Here is a 20,713-nt window from a genome sequence, read left to right as displayed (position 1 = left end):
CCAAGACCTGACTGGTCCAAGCGTGCAGGCTGCAGCGGCGGCCGTACACATTTGAAGGCCGGAGTAACAGAGCAAGGGAGGCCGGGCAGCGGAGGGGTGGGCGCCGCTCAGAGGGCGCGGGCCAATCGGAGCGCTCTCCGCCAGCGGCCAATCACGAGCCGCGTCTCCCGGCAAATCTGCCCGGCAGTGTGGGGCGGGGCCGCCGGGAGTCCGGGCGCCGCAGGTTACACTTCTGAGCGCCTTCTGCGTTACACTTCTGAGCGCCTTCTGGAAGCCACAGGGCAGCGGAACCTGTGCGAGGAGCCGGTGGAGGGAGAGCAGGCAGGCCCAGCTTATGTGCCAGCCCAGTGACAGACATAAAAGCGTAAATCAGGCTGAGGATGGTGCGTCCGGGCGCTCACGTGTATGTAGACCCACCGGCGTGTCTTTCTGCCGTGTGGGTACCTGTAGTGTGAGTGGCTCTGGGCGTGGCTGCTCGTAGGACGTTCAGTTTCTGTAAGATTTATCTCGAGGGGCCTACCTTTCCCTGGCTCCAGAGGGGGAACGTAAGAAGTTTAACGGAGCCGAATCTAAGCAGATTAAGGGAACAGCGGCTGGGCCGGAGAGGGTGCGGACTGCAGGTGCTGAGGGGCTAGGAAACCACGTCTTTGCCCCGTCTCCCCCGGCAGAAAGGCCTTTTGGCAAGACTGGTGTGACAAAGGTGGCCCTGAAGTGTTAGAGAGCCCGGGCAATTATGATCGCTGAGTGAGTGGCCCTGGGCTGAGCCTCAGCCGTTGACTGATAGAAAGGGATGCTAGCAGTTAGGAAGGTAAGGAGGAAACTCAGGATGGGGACCATCTGCTCCCCCAGTCCCAGCGGGACAAAGACATTGGAGGTCTGCAATGCTGACTGGATGGCCTCGCTCCCTCCTCTCCTCCACAACGTCCCCCTTTCCAATCTGGCAATCCCAGGTATTCTTCTGTTCTTACTTGTTCCCACTGTGTTTGCTTCTGCCATTTTAGTGTTGTTAATGGGTTGGGCTGCTTTTCTATTGTGCTGAGAAAATAATTGTCAGTGACCTTAACTAAACCTCTTTCTTATTTCTAACTAAAAACTTAACACTGAAGCAGCTGCTGTAAAGAGATTTAAGTACGCTGCATCATTGGCAAAAGGGACTCGAGAATGGAAGCGCCATTTTTTGTTTGTTTGGGTCTTTTTGTTTTGTTTTGTTTTTACTTGATAGACTGACTCTAAGAACATTACCTTCTTAATGTTGGGGCCAGGGTATGTGAGGGGTGCGTTTCTTGAATCACTCAAAATTAAAAGGAGAGATCAAGGGTAATGAGTAAAAAGTCATTAACAGTTGTAGATCTGGATCAACATTAACACTGTAAAGTATTTCCTTTCTCATTTATTTGACCTTTCATAGCAGAGAAACAAGAAACATGTTAGCATTTAAGAAGAGGTTCAGAACTAGGACTGAGTATAAAGACACATATTATTGTTGTTGGAAAAGACAGAAATTGAGAATGCAGGTGCTCATCACAAGCAGGCATTAGGTGTGATGAGGTGGTGGTGTTTGAAGCTTTGTCTGTATATATATACAGGTGTCTGCCTGGCTGATCTAGAACCGAAGCCTTGAAAAGCACTCCTGCACCAGCCACTCGCTCTCTCCTGGGGCTTTTGTACTGTGACATCACTCTCGTTAGATTTGTTAAGTGTGTCCTCTTCCTTCCATTCAAAAGCTGGTTAAAGCTTGGTTTCTAGGGAAGGAGGTTTGGACTACAGTGAACTTGGTCTCATGTGCTGGGCAAAGTCCTAGATTCTGATGCTTGGCGAGCACTCCCAGGAGCAGGGGAATGGACCACTGCCAGTCCTTTCTCTCACCTGTAGACATAACAATTGACTTCACCCCTAGACTACCAGAAAAACTCCCAGCCATCCCTGGGATCAGTCTGCTTTTTGGTGGCAGACAAGACGACCTCACGCAACCCCAGGTCTTTGCTTTCTGTGCATGAGGAAGAGCCATGCTGGCTTCAGATGCAGCCTTTCCTTAGTCGCCTCTTCTTTTGGAGGTTCCAGGTTCATTGTTCTTATGGGCTCTTGTTGTTTTTGAGCAAGGAGAGGGTTGCTAAATCTCTTTAAAGGTATGATCACTTGTGTTTTATCAGCCATTGACTACAGCTCCTTGGGAAATGCCATATGGTCATGCTTCAGAACAGGTCTTTTCCATGTTTAATTGACACCTGTGGAGTCATCGCTGAAATGTTGCACAGGCATCTTTTAACATGAGTCATATGTCTTTCTGATGGAATTGTTTTGTCAGGTGCTACAGCAAATGGTATGTGTTTGCAAACAGAATGGCATCTTAGGCAAGCGCTAAATGGCTCTATCATTGGGGCACGTCTGGGTAGGCTGGGGCTTCCTCCTTCCTGTTGTACTTTGGACAGTTCAAACCACAGCAGCAGCTCTGCCCATGGTGTGGCTGTGCACTCTGACCCCATGACTCCAGAAAGGAGCTGGGCGTTTGTTCTGTAATCTCTAGGGTACCTCCCGGTTACTAGAATTGCCAGAGTTTGTCAACAGTGGGGTCTGCTGGAAATTCTGTGGTTAGACACCGTGGGAACACAGGAATTTGTTCACCCTGTTGTGAAGTCCAGTCCTTCTAAGCAAAAAAAAAAAAGTCCTTGACTCCTCAAAAGAGATGGCACTCATTGCTATGAATGCCTTATTCCCAGCAGTGGAAGGAACATGAGTGTATGTGTGTATATATATATAAATATATATATATATAGCTCAAGACAGGAAAATCACATATTAAGTGGCAGCCATGCCCCCTCCTCCCCCAGCCCTGCACCCCTGCCTCACCACTGGCTCTCTCTTCCCTACTTCAAGCTGAATATTCCCCGGCTAAGGACTGGCAGTCGAGTTCTGCCAAGACTCACTGAGAGGTTCTGAAATACAGACAGCATTCAGGAAGTGGAGGCCACCATGTTGCTCCCTCTTCCTCTCTTCCTCTTCCCCGTCATCATCACCTTCATCATAATAGCTATTATTTCCTGAGCAGTCCCATGCAGCACCCACTGGCATACATTACCTCAAATCCTTACACCTCCAAGATGGGTAGGAACACCCTCATTTTAGAAATAAGAAAATTATTGTCCAGAGAGGTTAAGTAATTTTCTCAAGATCACACAAGTAGTAAACAGCAGAACTAATATTTAAGCCCCTGTGTAGCTGGCTCCAAAACCCACGCACTGTCCCTGTGCCCCTAAGGAGGCCTTGGGAAGTGCAGAGCAGCTGGGGGGAGGGGGGAGAATTCTCTAACTGAAAACCAGTTTTCACAGACTATCCTCTGCAGCAAATGAAAGAATTTTTAAAACTAGGTGGTTTTTGCCTGAGCAATTATAAATCACTATCTAGCTAGATATACACACAGATGTGTGTACATATTATATATCTGTAATATAAATATATAATTTATATATATATATCCTTATATATATATATATATCTACATATATATATATATATATACTGGAACCCAGTAAGTTATTCCTATTTGGAATTGGAATCCAGTAAGTTTTCAATTCAAATTTAGAGCTTAGACCTATTCTGTATGTGCATGTGTGCTTGCGTGTGCCGCCCCAGGGCGTCTGTAATATTGGGTCAGCTCTGTCAGGGTGGGAGTAGGGTAGGAGTGATGTGGGAAAGGGCAGAAAAAAGGCAGGGGTTCTGACATTAATAGCAGAACCGGGATGGAGTAAACTATGTCAGATCCGAGTGCATCTGCTGCATTTGCCTAAGTCATGATGGGAGAGAGCAAGTGTGAACTTGCACCTCTCAACAAAGCCTTGATGTATTATTTCACTTCCACAACTGTTAAGAACACCTGTTAATGACCACTGTCACCCAAACATATTGGCATATCTTGGAGAAGAACCTCAGAACAATTCTCCCTGCCAACTGTGTAGAATAATTGGAGACCTTAAGGGTAAAAACATCTGGAAACTGCAAAAGTCAGATTTTTAAATGAAAGCTTTGAACTCTACGAACAATTTTGCTGATGTTAGTGAAAGCATGGTTTTCTTTATGGACAAAGGGACCGATAGGAAAAATGTTTTCAATAATGTATACAGCTTTTCCATGAATTCTTCTCTGTATATTTTAGTGCTATTTCTCTCTCTTTTTTTAATCATGTTTTTCCCTTCTTTTTAACAAAGGTAAACAATTTGGTTTATTGGAAAGAACCTTGAACGTAAGGGTCTTGAAATTTGATATTGTTGATTCTGGCTGTGTGACACTGTAGAAATATCCGAATTTCTCAGGACTTAGTTTCCTCATTTGTAATTAAGATGTTGGATTAAATGAAATGTAGAGTCCTTTCCAAATTAAAAATTCTTTGATTAGTTTGAAGGGTTTTTTTTTGTTTTTTGCCTATTCGCCTCTAAACATAGAAGAATGACTGGGTCATTTTTGTCTGAAGGTCATTTCTCTTATACCTCTTCAGAACAAGAAATTATTTTTGGCATGTGCAATCAGAGAATCACAATTGCCAGAAGGAAGCGAGGTCTTCTCACTTTAGCATCCTAAAATCGACTGTAGAGTAGTTCAAATCGAACAGACTCTGAGTACGTTTTAAGAAATCTCCATGCTCAGGCCTGTGGCAGACCCAAAGGCGGATCAAGCTATCAAATGAACTTACGTCCTAGTGATAGAGAGGTTTACACACACACACACATATGTGTATACATATCTTCACCATACACGATTTTAAAAAACTAATTGGGGTGAATATTATAACAGAGATGTAAATAAAGTGTTACAGAAACACAGAATGGAAAGATTAATTTCTGCTTTTAAGAATAGGAACGACTTTGTTGAAAAAATGGCATGTGACGTGGGATTTGAAAAATGGTCAAAAATTTCAAGGAATGTGGCCTGGGGGTCAGGATTGGGAAGGGGGCTTTCCACTTGAAATAAGCCAATTAAGCTAAGGGATGGAGATATATTGGGGAAATGGCTGGAGGACTCCCTCTGCTGCCCCTCAGTAATGCTTTGTTAATATCTTTATCATTGCCCTTCTCCACACATTGTTATTTCTAGGTATCTGTCTTCTACATCGTCTGTGAACAACTTGTACACAGAGAACATGGCTTATTTCCCCTTACAATCCTAAGTCCTAGTACAGGGTAGCAGGTCTGTCACTGGTAACTGCTGAGTGGATCTTTTAGTGCATGGAACAGGAAAGTAAGGATGCTGGAAAAGTGGCTTGCAGCCACCATCTTTTTCAATTGTGATCAGAGCTAAACTGAACAGATAGGTTAGGTTCTCCTTCTGGGAATGCAGTATGAAACACTCGGAATATTTTCCAATCCATTTCTTGTTATCTTTTGCATAATTTTCCCGTAGCTCTAGATAAGACTCATCACTGAGCCCCATTAGAAATGGAAATTCTCAGGCAGAGTAAGATGGTCAGAAGGGTCAGAAGCAGATCTCTGTGTCACTTCTGCCCTAGGAACAGTTCTTTCACCCTGCATCCCTTCTGCCTTCCTTCTTCCCTTGTCAAATGTAAGCGTCTCATGTTTCCTGTCTGGCTGCAGCCTCAGCCTGCTCTCATTTCTTGTTCCCCTTCCTTCCACTGACCTGGCCTGTATCCCGACCTCTCCCGTTCCAGTGTCAGCCCTTGCTCAGACCTCCTCACTGCTCTCCAATTCCCGGAGCGTTCTCTGCTCTCATCTTGCTGATGACATTCCCTTCTCTCCTTTTTCACCTTTCTGGAATCCTATCCTTTTCCTATGCAGTCCTGCCTTTGACCACTTGGCAATTTCTCTAGCTCTTCTCCTGTGGTCCCTCACTCACTCCCCACATGTGCGACAGGGAGACAAAATCATTACGGGGGCAGGACGTAGGGAATCATTACTCAAATCCTGCTTCTGGAAGTTGGATCAGGTGCATCTCACAGAGATGGGGACCCAAAAGGGTGCAAGATACATTCTGGAACAAGAAGTTTAGGTGGGCTTCACTTTGGGGATATCATGAGCCATGAGTTGGCCCTAGAAGAGACTCATTGTCCTACAGAATCTGAGGCTGTGGAAAACCAAGGACCAAGCTAAATCTACCAGGGCTGACCCAATCAAGGAAAAAATCACACGGAACCAAAATGGCCTCTGAAGTGCGAATAGGTTTTTGTTGTTGTTTTTCTTTTTTTTTTTTTCCTCTGGGTGATCATGGTGAGGAATAAAAAGAGGCTATGATTTAGTGTTTGCGTTAGTAGGTTTCTCTTCTAAGAAGGTTCATCACTTCCTGAGATCCTTTCCCTGCCCCAATCACACAAAAGCCACAAGGAACTCAGGAATCACCTATGTCTGTAAGAAGCAGAATCATGGATTGGTTTAGAGTATTAATGCTAAAGCCACACTGTCTGGTTTTGAATCCCAGCTCTGCCCCTCATGACTCTGTGACCTTGGGCAAATTACTTAACCTCTCTGTGCCTCAGTGTTCTCTGTAAAACAGAGATAGTAATGGCACTACCTCATTTGGTTAGTGCGAGAATTAAATTCATTCATGTTGCACGCTAAGAACAGTGTCTGTCACAAAATAATGTGTCTTTTAAAAAAATTAATCATGATAGTCATTTATTGAAAGCCTGTGTCTGGAATGGACAACAAAAACAGAGGTGTAAAATGCAGTCTATACCCTCAGGTAATTTGCAATCTAGTTAAGGAGCTGACCTTCCAATTAAGCCCTGTGGCTCAGTGTTCTCTGTCTGATCAGATCAGGATAACTTGAATGGTCATCCCCTCAAGGGGACTTCGAGTTAAGGGAAGGCTACGTGGAGGGTTGCCCAGGATGTGAGTACCAAATGAGTCTTAAATGCAATCTGAGGGCAGCTGATCAAGAGAGACTGAAAATCCTCTTTAGCTACTTTGTCCTCCCATCCCTAGTTCAGCTGTCAAACTTTGTCATCTCCAGCCATCCAAAGCCTTTGGGAAAAATTTAAGTCTCTGTGACAGGACCATATTGCTAACTTTGCTTCTGCTCTCCTCCTGGCCCCATCACTTACCCTATTAACCTAGTCATTTTGTTCCCAGATGAACAGAAGGAATATTACAAAATGCATTCCTTTAAACAAATCTTTTTACATATATAACTCCTTTCCCAGCCGTGGAATAGCTTCATAATCCCTCCAGATATAGGCATCACCCACACATACACACAAACACACACATACTACCCATCACCCAACACACACACACACACACACACACACACACACACACACACACACAATGCGCACACACTGAGCCACGACCTTAGCCTCGCCCTCAAGAGATCCCCAATTCTACTGCCTGCTGTCGTTTCGCCTTTATAAAGATCCCGCAAGACATGCCCACTGACATTTCAGACCCTAGGAGCCTGTCGCTGTCACCTGCATTGCTGCTGTTTCAGACGAGCTTCTGAGGCTGAGGTTTGGTTTCTGACACGTGCTCTGACCTGACCTCTACCCTGCGTGACAGGCTGGCTCCACATCTCTTCCCAGCCTCTAAGAGCTTATAACTGTAGGCACGCTAGAGGGAATGGTGGCGAAATGCTTTCGCTCCTGTAACTTTGCCTTTGGGAGCAGCACAAACCCCTTTGTAAATGCTGACTAACCCTAATTAGAGTTTCAAACCAGGCCTGTAGAGAAGGGCTTTTTTATGGACATTGTAATAGGTGGGCGTATTTGTGTGTGTGAAAAGAATTTGAACACATGTCAAGAACCAAACTTAGGTGGAGGAGAACTGTGACTAAATCTGTCTGAGTATTTACACGCACGTGGGGAAGTAGGAGTCCTTCCACTTTCTCACATCTATAGGAATGTGGGTTATATTGCTGAATGCCCATGAGGCCCAAACAATACCTGGGAGGATGGCATTACGAGATCTCTAGGTGGCTCCCAGATCACATGGGTTTGGCCACAGAGGCCTGCACTGCTCTCAGGGGGGTGTCTAGCTTGTATTATCTACGAAAGATCGGCATTCTTTTTTGGATTCATTGTCTACTAAGCAGTTGACATTTTCTAAGAGAAAAACAGGGTTTTAAAAATTAATTTCCAATTATTCTAGAACTGTTGGCTGGAAGGTATTATGTCTTCTCTGGGGATAGTCTGTCAGTATTTTTTTTCTCTGTACGGACCTAATGAAATCTAAATAAAGAAAAAAATAGGAAGCAGTTGTACCTCGTAATGCAAATGTCTTGGAGTGTGAAGGCATCTGCATTAATGATGGGACTGAGAAATCTTAGACTCTGGCAGACTGAGAGGAATATTTTATGAACATGTACGCTTTGAAGGCTTATATACTGAAAACAATATTCTTAAAGTACAGTTGAAGCCAGATGAAAAAAACATGCCGAACAGATAAAGGTGAAGACAGTGTCCCTCTCTCCCTCCCTGGGTTTGAGTTTAAGTGATCGTCCTGGCAGGAGGTGTCCATATAGATCCTCCTAAGAATTACATGTGCACGTCGTGTCAGATTGGCTAAAAACAATTACTGGTGCTTGTTTGCTTCTTTTGGTTCTCATTGCCTGTACTTTAAAAATGTATTCATTTAAAGGGAAAGTATTTGTTCAAAGGATATTTATCAAGTGCCCTTTTGTGTAAGGTGCTGTGTTAAATTAGGTGAATATGGAGATAAATAGGATTCTTCTCCCTGTTCTTCAAGTTCTGATCTTAGAGGAAAGCCAAAATTCAAACACCATGGAGAAGAATGCATAGGATGCAATAACACTTAGAAAACCTGTACCTATTCCATTACTGGTAGGTGGAGGAAAGCTTAGTAGATTGGGCTTCCAAGAGGAGATGACCCTTGGGTTGAATCATAAAAGAGCAATTAGTAAATATCCAGGTGCTCCAGGTAGAGAGAAGTGTGACACAATGCAGAGGTACCAAGGACTGAGAGATAGGGTTTCCTTGAGGAAACCCAAGCATCGATTTCATTTAAACAAAGTAATGGAGATAAAGCTGGGAAAGTAGGCTAATGAGCCTTATGTATCATGCCAAGATTAAACATTGAATGTTATCCCGAAGGCAAAAAGCAGCCACTGAAAGACTTGGTCAGGAATAGATTAACAGCCCTAAAACAATGGCATAAGGGTGCGGAGAAACAAAATGACCCATCAGTTATTAGGGATGCTGAGGGGTAATCTAAGAAATTCATTATTTCTTTCATTCTGTTGAATATATATATGTTGATGACCTTCCATATGCTGGGCTCTCTCCTGGGCACTGGTGATTCAGTGACGATCAATACAGACATGTTTCCTGCCTTCAAAAGCTTACAGTCTAGTTGGAGAAATGGACATTTAATCAGTCATAATACAATATGCTATGTAAGATGAGAGGTAGAGATTACTGGTGGAAGAAGCCTATAGCAAGGATATCTTAAGAAGACTTGCGAGTCTAGGGAGGCCCCCAGGAGGAAGTGATGAATATACTGCAGTCTGAAGTATACACAGGAACTAGCCCCCAGGATAAGAGCAGCAAGGCTAGGAGTGTCCTAGGAGAGGAAACAATCTGGGTGAAGACCTTGAAGAGAGAAAATGGCCCATTTAACAAACCCAAATGGTTCATTGTAGTTTATTTACCATAAGCAAGGAGGAGGGGGCAAGGAGTAAAGTGGCAGATACTGAGAGGTCTCCTAAGCCATGTTAAAGTGATTTAGCTTTACCTTCACAGGTGAGGGAAGGGTGTTAAACAGATGAATGACAGAGCAGCTTTGTGTTTTGGAAAGATCACTCTGGCTGCAGTCCACAAAAGGTATTTGAGTTGGGAAGTACTGTAACCAAGGAGACCACTTAGGCTGCTGATGAGGTCATCCAGGTGGGAGATGATACTGACCTGAGGAAGATAGTGACAGTGTAGAGGAAGGAAAAGGGACAGACACAGGAGATATATAGGAGGAGGTATCAGCAGGACTTGGCGACTCATTGGAGGGTAAAAGAGAAGGTATAACTGTCTTGGGTAGCTGGGAGGAGGGGGATGGCATTCCCAGAAATAGGGATACAGGAGAGGGAGCAGTTTTAAGGGTGATGGAAGGAAACAGGCATGCTTAGTTTGGAACATGCTGAGTTTGAGGTACCCGTGGGACATTACAGAATTGGGAGAAAGCGTAGTAGCATCCAGTGGAAATGATTTCAGAGCTAAATCTTACAATTTGCCCAACCCCCTACCCTCCCTCACAGCTACTGTCATATTCAGTATAAGATGATTTGAGTTTGAATTTAGTGTCTTCATTTTATATATATATATATATATTTTGGATTTCAACTAAAATTTTACTTCTTTCAGGAAATCTGTCTTCAACTGCTGGTCCTAGATAAATGACCCTCCCAAGCTCATTTAGTGTTCTGCTTAATCGGCAGGAATTCTGTCATTTGTTTCACTCTTTCCCCTACCGTATTGGCAGCTTGGGGTTGGGGCGGGGGAGGGGTTAGCTATGTGCAATACACCACAAACCAGCTGTGAAATGGAAGCTTTTAGTTACATTACCACGTTATCAAATACGATTTATTTTACACATGGACATTCAGGGTTACACCAAGTTAGTAAAAGCAGGAGAATTTTGTAATAGAATGTTTAGTGTTAACTTTTTCTTCTACCCTAAACATTTTCCTGTTGTCCCTAAACCTTCGTATTGTTCTTTCTTTTGTGTTAAAAGGAAAGGTTGTTAAAATATGATTATCCCAGAACTGAGAAGGCTCATCAGAGGATGACCAAGTGCCCTTTGTGAGGTGTTATTTTACCAAAGATGATGCCATCTGTTCAGAGACAGAGCAGGGTGATAATTAGCAAACTAGAGGAGGAATTTCTTATTAATGAATTACCTATACAGTGTCTTATTTGGGTATTAGCATCTGTTGGACATTTAAGGAAGAGAAAGTCTTTCAAAGAAAAATAGATCCCCAGCTATATAAAATGCCTCCCATACATGGGATTGAAAACCCTTTGACTCACATAAATCCTAGGCTGTTGGGGCTGATTTAGAGACTGTCTAGGGCAATGAATTACCTTGATGCCCTGCAGAGTTCTTGGGAGGCTTGACTTTCCATTGAGCCCCGCAAGGACACCTCTAGGCCAGAAGTGGGACTGTCTGGACAGGCCTTTAACCAGAGAAGCTCTACTTGCGCTTGTTTTTATATATAAATACTTCATTTGACAACATTCCAGGTCTGAAAGCACCCTGAGAACCTCTGATTTACTTCAGTTTTCTCTAGCTCATCTAGCCAGTTGGGCTAGACCAGGACCAGCTCTCCGGATTCCCAGGCTGATGTCTGTCCTCAGACAGTGGGATGCCCCTTGGCTTCTCAGAACATGAAAAATATGTTGATCAACATCCTCTGCTTCCAAATGTTCTGCCTTGCTTCAAAACACAGTTGCTTTGTTGCACTGTGAATAATTATGAATTAAATAGGCAACTGATTAAAAATTATATTGGCCACATGGCCCTCTCAGATTTTGCTGACAGTATAATGGCTATAATTCATACTCTGCCACATGCCCCATGGAAAATAATCAAGTATGATGGGTCAAGTTTATCCCGTTGGCTTGGCAAGCGTTAAAGATATTCTTTGGTTTGGAAAACTGCTAAGCAGTCCCCTGATCTTGAACCTTGGATCCATGTTGGCCATATTTTGTATATCCTAAGGATGCCTCAGCCTTTCCGCACTTGTCCACATGGAGTCAAGTTCTCTACAAATGCTGATTTTTCCCAAGGACCTAATTTAGGTGCGTGAGATGGGAAGCCCCAAGGAGACGTTATTAAAAGATAATTTACATGGGCTTAAGTTGGAGGAAATCTACTCTCTAGGACTTTTCCTTTTAAATTGTTCAATGCAGTATTTTTTTCTAGCTGCTCCTTTAGTCATTCTTTCTGGTTTATTTTTGTCCTCTGTGTTTTCCAACACATCCCTCTTCATCGACCCAGATAACTCAAGCTAGAAGGACAAATAGAGATAAATGGAACTGGGGATGTACAGGTGCTGGGGGAGAGGAGGTGCAGAGAGTGAACTTTGCCTATTTAAAGAAGATGAATGGACCAAAGAGAAGTTTGGGAAAGGATCAGGAGACCTAGGCTCATCTGCCCTAAGCAACGCTCTAAACAGCTGTACGTTTAAGTGAGCATGCTTGCACTTATTCTATATACATGTATTCAGTGCATACTGTATGCCAGAAACTTACTAAATATGGAGATATGGGCATGAATTAGACATGATCCCACCCTCAAAATCTCACAGTCAGCTGTCAGGGACAGACATGGAGATAATTACCACCAGTGTTCCGAGCAGCACAGGGCAAAGAGCAGTTAAATCTGCTTGAGTCACGTGAGCTCACAGACAAATGATTATGACCTGAGTCACATACAAGTAATTAAAATGGAAAGGCAAGGGACAATGAGATTGTTCCCAGGGACTCTAAGGGTTTTTTGTGGTTTTTTTATACAAATCTTTTGCTATATTCAATAACCATAAGGCCCAATTCTCATACATATTTTTACAAATAAGTGTCTTCTTAGCTCAGGCCATAGAGATATTTTAATATGCACAATTACAATCTGTTGAGATCAAATTTATTGCAATATTCATAGAGATTAAATACCTGAGTCATAATATGATATGCTTTTTTACAAAAGCTGCCCTAAACATCTTCAGCCTTTAAGGACATGTTTGTTTTTATGCCTATTCTTAATATTTTTTTATCTTATATCTATCTTTAATTTTTATTCACATTGGAGGCAGTATAAAGAAGTAGTTCTGGGCTTCCCCGGTGGCGCAGTGGTTGAGAGTCCGCCTGCCGATGCAGGGGACACGGGTTCGTGCCCCGGTCCGGGAAGATCCCACATGCCGTGGAGCGGCTGGGCCCATGAGCCATGGCCCCTGATCCTGTGCGTCCAGAGCCTGTGCTCCGCAACAGGAGAGGCTACAAACAGTGAGGGGCCCGCGTACCACACACACACACACACACACATACACACACACACAAAAGAAGTAATTCCGAATATGGGTTCTGTTTTAGTGGCCCTAGGATCAGATCCTAGCTACTAGTTATGTAATCTCAAATAAAAAGTTTAACCCTCTGTCATACAGTTTTCTCATCTGTAAAATGGATATAATTATAGTACTTATTTCACAAGTGCAAAGTAAGAGGAAGCACAGTCCACGAGACCACCCTCACTCTGACACCAGTTGCAAGTTTGGGGGTCCTCAAGGTCACTCTTATGTTTGATAATTTGCTAGAAGGACTGACTGAACTCACTGAAAGCTGCTATACTCAATTGCTATTTATTACAGCTACAATCAGCCACATGAAGTGTCCAGGGAAATCCCAAATGTGGAGCTTCCAGTTGCCCTCTACCCTGGAGTTGTGGACAGTGCTGCTGTCCTGGTGTTGATGTGTGATGATATGCAGAAAGTATTGCTAATCCGGGAAGCTAGCCTGACCCTTGGTGTCCAGAGTCTTTATTGAGGGTCCAAATGGCTGATCTCAGCATCCAGCCCCCCAGAGGTCAAGCCTGTTCCCACGTGACTCAAAACCCTCACCATAAATCTCATCCTTAGACTTTTTGATGTGGTCCCAAAGCTCTCAGGTAAACAAAGGTACTCTTATCAGGTAGGATATTCCAAGGGTTTAAGAGATTACCTCCCAGAGGCCAAGGACAAAGACCAGACCCCTCTTTGGGCAAGGGTAAATTTTTTACTACACAACCGATGTGTTGAATTAAGTAAGATGATGGTTACAATGGGCTTAGAATTTTGCCTAGTACAAAACAAGCATACATCTTGGATATATATCTATTATTATTAGCAATCCTTTTTGATCCTACAGCATCATACGAGATACTATAGGAAATCTTTAAAAAAATTAACAAGGTGTAGTTTATAATCTTGGAGGAGAGATACTAAGTTTCAAGTAAAACCAACAAAAGCAGAATGAGGTTGAGTATCACAGTAAAGGAGCGAGCAAACTGCCAGGGACCAGTGGAAGGGAGAGGTTACTTCCAGGCAGGGGTTAGGGGACAGCTGCTCTGGGAGGGCACCTGAGTGGCACTGAGGGATGGGGGTTCCGAAAAGGGGGGAGGACATTCCAGACAGAGGGAACCGCATGAATAAAATCAGAGATGGGAAAGCAAGGGCCCCTTCGGGGAACAGAGAAGGGCTGCCATGGCCTACTGTAGAAGCAACAGGAGGAAGAAATGGGAAAGCACTGGACAGACAGACTGAGAGAGCTTTTCAACGTGCTGTTGAGCACTTGAGGCCTTATCTCATAGACTCTGGGGAACCAGTGACAATCAATATAAGGCCTAAAGAACACCCTGGAAGAGAATAGGCTGTCTCTTTTCATATCTCCAGTCTTTGAAACATGCTCCTTCCTCAACCGTATCACTCACCCTCCCAATACCGCCCACTTCACTTGGCCAATTACAATTCATCCTGCAAGAAACAGCTCAAGAACTACTTCTGTGCACACCTCCATAATGAAACACGTTATATGCCATCAGGACCTGTTTTCCGCTATACACAACTGTATTTTGTCATCTCTGTATACTCAGTGTCTGTATACTTGTAGAGTGGTTCAAAGGAAAAAAGGGAGAGAGCGAGAGAGGGGAGAGACATGAAATCTTGAAATATCTACAAAGAATTTAAAGAGCAGATATTTCTAGTTAATTTAAAGAGAAAGTAGGACATACAGAGAGAGTGAGTAATAGTGCCTAGAGTAAGACAAAATCTTATAACTGCATGGCAGAGTCTTCTCAAGGTATCCCAAGGCTTTAGTAGTAATAGTAATAATAATAATGATGATAATAGGCAGAAGACGAGCTTACTTATACAACACTTATAAAGCACTCGCTAGGCGCCGGATATGCTCTGCTTGATTTATGTGAACCCAGTTAATCTCTGCAACTCAGTGATGTAAGTACTAACATTATCTCCATTTTACAAATGAAGAAATTGAGGGACACAGTAGATAAGCAAATTGCAACAGAAATCCTGATAACAATCCTAGGATTGTAAAAACTTCATCTTGCCAAATTCATTTAATTGCATCTGAATAGAGTTGGAGACTGACCTAGTGTTGGGCTGTAACTTCAGTTCCTTGTGTTGGTTGGAATAAAGAGCAGTGTTCTTTTCATCTGAGGCATATGTTTCCACGCCAGGCCCCTAATGCCTGAGCGCCCATGAGGATGGTTGTGTTTGAAGGACTGCCTGCTAACCTGTTCCAGCTGAACAAGCCACTTTTATTTTTCAAGACCAAACGTCTAGGAGGCTTTTTATTGACTGAGAACAAAAGCAGCCCAGTGGTTTAAGTGGATTGTGTAGTAATGGCCCAGCAAGGCTCCAGCAGGGAAGACGTCTTTCTGCCTCTCCGAGGTGGAAAGACCAGCAGAGGCTTTTAGCAGGCATGTGCTTGTCAGAACACTCCACTTCGGGGGTGGGTGTGTTTTCCTTCTCCTTCCCCTGCTGTGTGTAATGTACAAATTTCCTTTAAACCCATCATTTGGTGTAATTTACGCTGCTACTTGTTAGATTTTCCCTGTTCCTTTTCCCTTTCCCCTCAGAGCTCCTGGCCTAGTCCTCCATTACCAGGAAAGAGAAAAACCCTTCTTGTTTTGAGGGGATCTCGCTGAGGAGCTTCCCTGGATCTCAGACATTCAGCAGTTTGTCAAATGAATCTTAAAGTAACCCTTCTCTGTGAAAACTTTCAACCCAAGCTAGGTGATTAGGAAGGTGTTTTTTTTCAAAGTCCCCACAATAAATTCCATAGAAATGTCCCACAAAGCAATGAAATGCCAGTCATTCTGGAGTGAAGGGAACTGTCACCTAAATGCTAGATGAGAAATGAGCTACTGGCCAATGTGTTCAGTCAGGCATAGTACAGATTCATCACTGGCCAACCTGAGTCAGTGTGACGGGAGAGAATTTCTCCAGCAATTTGACAAAATTCTCAGATGAGCCAAAAGTAAATAAATACCACTGTCAGGCTTGAGAATGATTTGCTTTTTGCAAATATGGTAAGTTAAATCTATAAGCACATATTCATCTTAAGTGTAGCAAGTATGAAAGGAACGTATCTTACTTCTTTGCAGTGATTAATAATCCTTGTTAAAATAGGGTCATATATTCCTTTAATTTGCTGTTAATGAGTTAGAATCCTTGGATTCTTTAGATAGAAGAGACCCTAGAGCTCACTTCACCCCCCTTCCTAAATTTGCAAAGGGAGAAGTTGAGCTACAGTCTGAACCTAAAAGCTGAAGTTCATACAAGTGATCAGAGCAGAACCAGCACTGGGATTCAAGGCTCAGAGCTGTGTTAACCACAAAAAAAAAAAAAAAAAAAAATTGTGTCCTCAACTGAAAGAAGGTTAGAGTGCCCTCTTGTGTCCCTACATGGAAATTCTTTATGTCTTTACAAAATTTTAAATCACTTTAATCTCTCCATCAATTTTACTGCATTGGGGTGAAAGGTCAGACATGTAGCTCTGAAGACAAATCCTGTGATCATTATGTTATCGGAAGTAGATGCACAATGCATTTGACCTACTTCATCAGTAAAGACAATAACATCATCCCTAGAGTAGTTTTGTGTGGATTCGGGTCTGGCTGACCTAGGTTTCTGTCCCCGGGCAGCCACTGGCAATCTTGGTAACCCTTGGTAACAGTTGCAAAACCAGCCTGAACCTCTGTCCCCTCATCTGTAAAATACAGATAGTCACTGCCCTGCAGGACTGGCAGAGATCAAATGCAATCATGTAAGTCAGCCCAGCCTGACATTTGGTAAACAATAAACAATAAATTGAAATTAGTTATTTTCGGACGTGAGGGATCACCAGCAAGTTCACAATGAAGGAACTGAAGTGAGAACGCTGTGGAGTGAACAGAATGTCCTTGGGATGCTTTTAGCTCTTGGATGAAGAGGTTTCCATGAGCTCTGGGGGCAGAGGAAGTACATTTTTAAAGGAATAACATGCTAAATATGTGATTCTTCCAAAATAAATTCTTCCTTTAGATGGGGAAGTTTAAACAGAGCTAGGCCTAATGGCTTTCCCACAGATGGAATCTCTTTCAGAGGTAACACCTGGTCTTTGGCACTAAGGGCCCAGCAGTCAAAAAAAAATCTCTGCTCTGAAAGATAAAGTTTGAAAACCGGATCTTGTTTAGGGCATTGGTCCAGTTCTTTAAGAAGTCTTTATTTATTGAGAGGGTAACCATATTAAAATAAGTAAAGAACAGAGGTGAAAAACAATAGCTGGATGAATTCATTCTTTGATTTTCATTTTCCTTAAACTTTTTATTTTATGAAACAAGCTACCTCAGCTTAAGTGTTCCGGCAAAATGCCACTAAATCGAGTCCTTTTGCCCCAGTGAACTTTCAAAGGTTCCCTCCTCCCTCCAGTAATTCTCACAGCCGTCCTTTTCACACATGTGGGAGGGAGATATCATTATGTACAATACAAGGAGACTTGACCTTTAAATGTCAGTGGAAGTGTGGAGTCTGGTGATTGTATCTTTCTTCCACTAGCTCATTGGAGAGTTGAGGAAGACAGTTCAATAGTGTGTAAGCGGGAAGCGGGTAGGGGCGAAAGGAACCCCTCACCTGTGCCCCTCTCTTTGTTTTCACCCAACCAGGGAAAAGGAAAGGAAAGCTTGGATTGGACACTGTCATCCACATACTTATCCTAGATACCACAATCTCTGGGAGGTTTATCGCACCGCAAGAGCAGATTAAAAAAAGGCTGGTCAGTTTGCTCGCCTCGCTCATCCTTTTGGGGAATCTGTTACTTCACATAAGACAAATATAGCACATGAGGCCGGGGAATTTATTATTGATGGAAAGTTCATCCTCGGGCCCTCGTGTGGTTGCGGAGGAGCAGAGCTGGAACCTCTTGGCGCCGGCAGCGTGCCCCCTGTTCGGCGGCGCATGCGCACGCGGCAGTGCCATAGCCGTAGACCGCCGCTGGCCGCGCTGTGCTCCCTTTGTGGACATCAATCATCAGTCAAAGAGTGAAAAGATATCCCGACTCATACTTGAAAGTCTCCTATTTGTGTGGATTAACTGAACAATACATTTTGTAGCTGCTGTAGTTACCTCGATAGCATTTGTGAAACAGTTTCTGATGTTCAACTCATTTTCTACTTTACGCTTTTGTCTTTTTACGCATGGTTTTTCTCCTTAGAATGTCCCTAAACATCTCTGTGTCTTGTTTATCGATGCTTATATACTAGCCCTTGTGTTCCAGTTTTGTTTTTTTTTAACATCTTTATTGGAGTATAATTGCTTTACAATGGTGCGTTAGTCTCTGTTTTATAACAAAGTGAATCAGCTGTATATATACATATATCCCCATATCTCTTCCCTCTTGCCTCTCCCTCCCATCCTCGCTATCCCACCCCTCTAGGTGGTCACAAAGCACCGAGCTGATCTCCCTGTGCTATGCGGCTGCTTCCCACTAGCTATCTATTTTACGTTTGGTAGTGTATATATGTCCATGCCACTCTCTCACTTCGTCCCAGCTTACCCTTCCTGTGTTCCAGTTTTAACGCCAGCATACCATGAAAAAGATTTTTCATGAAGGAAGTCCATCTCAACCAGAGGGAAGCCTCCTCTTGTACGTTTCCACCTTCCCCTCATCTTTATGTGACACCACTCCGCTCCCAATCGAGGTCTGCCCCTCTGGGCCAGGCACTGGGCAAGTTGAGGCAAGGAGGGACGGTCTGGCAGAGGAGAACCCCCTGGTGTGAGGGGCCTGAAAACTGGGATGGGCAGGACGTGTGTTTGCTCTAGACAGGTTAATATCATGGCACCCCTCACACTGTCACTTAAAGAATATGTATTCGTGATTTATAGAGAAATGTTGAGGTGAAATTTTACATCTTTGAAAACTCCGCATTAGGTTATCTCCTCTCCCAGTTCTCTCTCCTCAGCCCTGCTGACCTAGGATTCCCTCCTTCTCTCCCCTTCTCCTCCTGGCCTCTCAAGCTCCCTCCCCTTTCTCGGCAGATCAGTTTAGGTCCTTCCAAGCTTCTGTCTGCAGACTTGCACACCCGCACCCACTGCTTAATACTGCTGCAAGTATGTCAAAAGCCATTAACGCCAGAGATGAATATTTCATTTGTGCCGAGCAAACAAAAGATGCCACACTTACCAGTTTTCTCTCTGCATGAACTGAAAATGACTTTTTTATCCTTATCACATGTTCATATTTAAGATAAAGAGTTTACTATGTGCCTTAAAGAGAGATCTCTCTCTCTCTCTTTTTTCTTTAAACATCCTGCCCATTTTGTAAGGAGTCACTGGTGAAAACCTACATCAACTGGCACCAAGTTTGCAGATTATCCCAGTGATACTTTTACATCCCTTGTTGATGGTCCCTTCAGCCACCACTCTGATACTGTGCCCCTCAACATAGCTCTCCCTGGAAGCCCACGGTGCTGCCAGAGCTGCTGTCACGAGGCAGGAAGATGCCGGGGAGGGAGAGGAGCTGGTGACAGCCTCCTCGGGAAGTGAGAGCCAAGCAGCAGGGCATTTGGAGTCCAGCTGGACCCATGCTCTCTGAAGGGCCAGAGAGGTGTCCCTGTATATTCCCTGTCACCATTTGAGTCTGAGAGTAGTGGTCTCTCCAAACCTTAGAAGAATATCCTGACTTCTTGTTCAAATGATCTTGAGTGGGAATGTTTTGATTGCCTTAGTTTTAGAACTTTTGAAAAAAAATTTTTTTAATTTCTTAAAAATCACAGGTTCATTAAAATGCAAACACTTTTAGTGAGACAGTGGGTTTGAGGGCCCAAACCTCACTTTTAAGCTCATCTTCTAAGAAATACTTTTGAAAGATTTCTTAGAAATTATATGAAGATAGAATCTTCTGGGCTCTGTGTAAATCAAGGCATAAAATCCTCTTATTTTTTCAGAAAAATTCAACCTTTTAAAATGGATTAATACATCACCAGGCTATCTCCCAGAACTCTCCAAGGTGGATGGACAGTATGAGGAAGAGCTGTTGTTCAGCTAGACCTCTCGGTTTCTGCTCCCAACTCCACCTGAGGGCTGTTCTCTCTTCTTTTCCTCCTTTGGAGATGGGAGAACATTACTGTCTTTCTTTGGCTTGAACACTTATCTTTTCTCTCTCTTTATAAAGCCTGATACTGCTCTCTCTTCTGCTGTTTGCACTGACCATCATTTGATCTAGTTGACCCTTTATTCCAGCCCAGACACCTTCTGGTTATCTGAATGACCTAGCTTCATTAAGATAGAGTATAAGCAAGATTTTTGGTCTTTTGTGTTTGGGCATCTTTAATATCCTCTCACTGTAGTTTTTGCAGCTAAGATCTTATTCATTTTCCCAGAATAATTTTTTGCTATGTATATTTTACATGAATTTAGAAAAATAAATTGGACATTCAGTACCATTTTAGGCAGCATCAGCTCCACTGGGTAACTGGCAAAACGGCTGCACCTGTTTTCTTGCAAGCTGCCTGCATTATTCTGGCCTCACCTGGTATGGTATAGGCTAATAATCAGAGATAGAGTATGAAATTACAAATCATATGACCTAAAGTTCAAACTGAGATAAAATAAACAAGCCCTAACTGAACACGTTGACTATTCCTAACAGAAAATGCATGCACATTCAGTATATGTTTTAAGACCTAGCCTGCAATGAGCCGGACCATCTTAATTTTGACAGCAGTAGTATGATGAA

The 20,713-nt window shown here is 43.3% G+C and overlaps 1 protein-coding gene across 8 annotated transcripts in view; it reads left to right on the top strand.

The window, feature by feature from the left end:
* Positions 1-219: 219 nt before the first annotated feature.
* PLCXD2 (phosphatidylinositol specific phospholipase C X domain containing 2) overlaps positions 220-20,713 on the top strand; it is a 49,329-nt gene continuing 28,835 nt past the window's right edge. For 3 of the 8 annotated variants that reach the window (XM_073804250.1, XM_073804251.1, XM_073804248.1), the window contains exon 1: positions 839-950. Coding sequence is in view for 2 of the 8 variants with exons in the window: in XM_073804247.1 (XP_073660348.1) it covers positions 791-950 (160 nt within the window). In the remaining 6 variants the exon portion in view is untranslated. Of the gene's footprint in view, positions 951-20,713 lie in introns of all 8 variants that reach the window. The other 5 variants (XR_012331530.1, XM_073804247.1, XR_012331529.1 and 2 more) reach the window with 3 other exon arrangements.

This window comes from Tursiops truncatus, chromosome 4, assembly GCF_011762595.2.
Source record: "Tursiops truncatus isolate mTurTru1 chromosome 4, mTurTru1.mat.Y, whole genome shotgun sequence".
Lineage (NCBI taxonomy): Eukaryota > Metazoa > Chordata > Mammalia > Artiodactyla > Delphinidae > Tursiops > Tursiops truncatus.
This window is presented reverse-complemented; position numbering and strand designations above follow the sequence as displayed.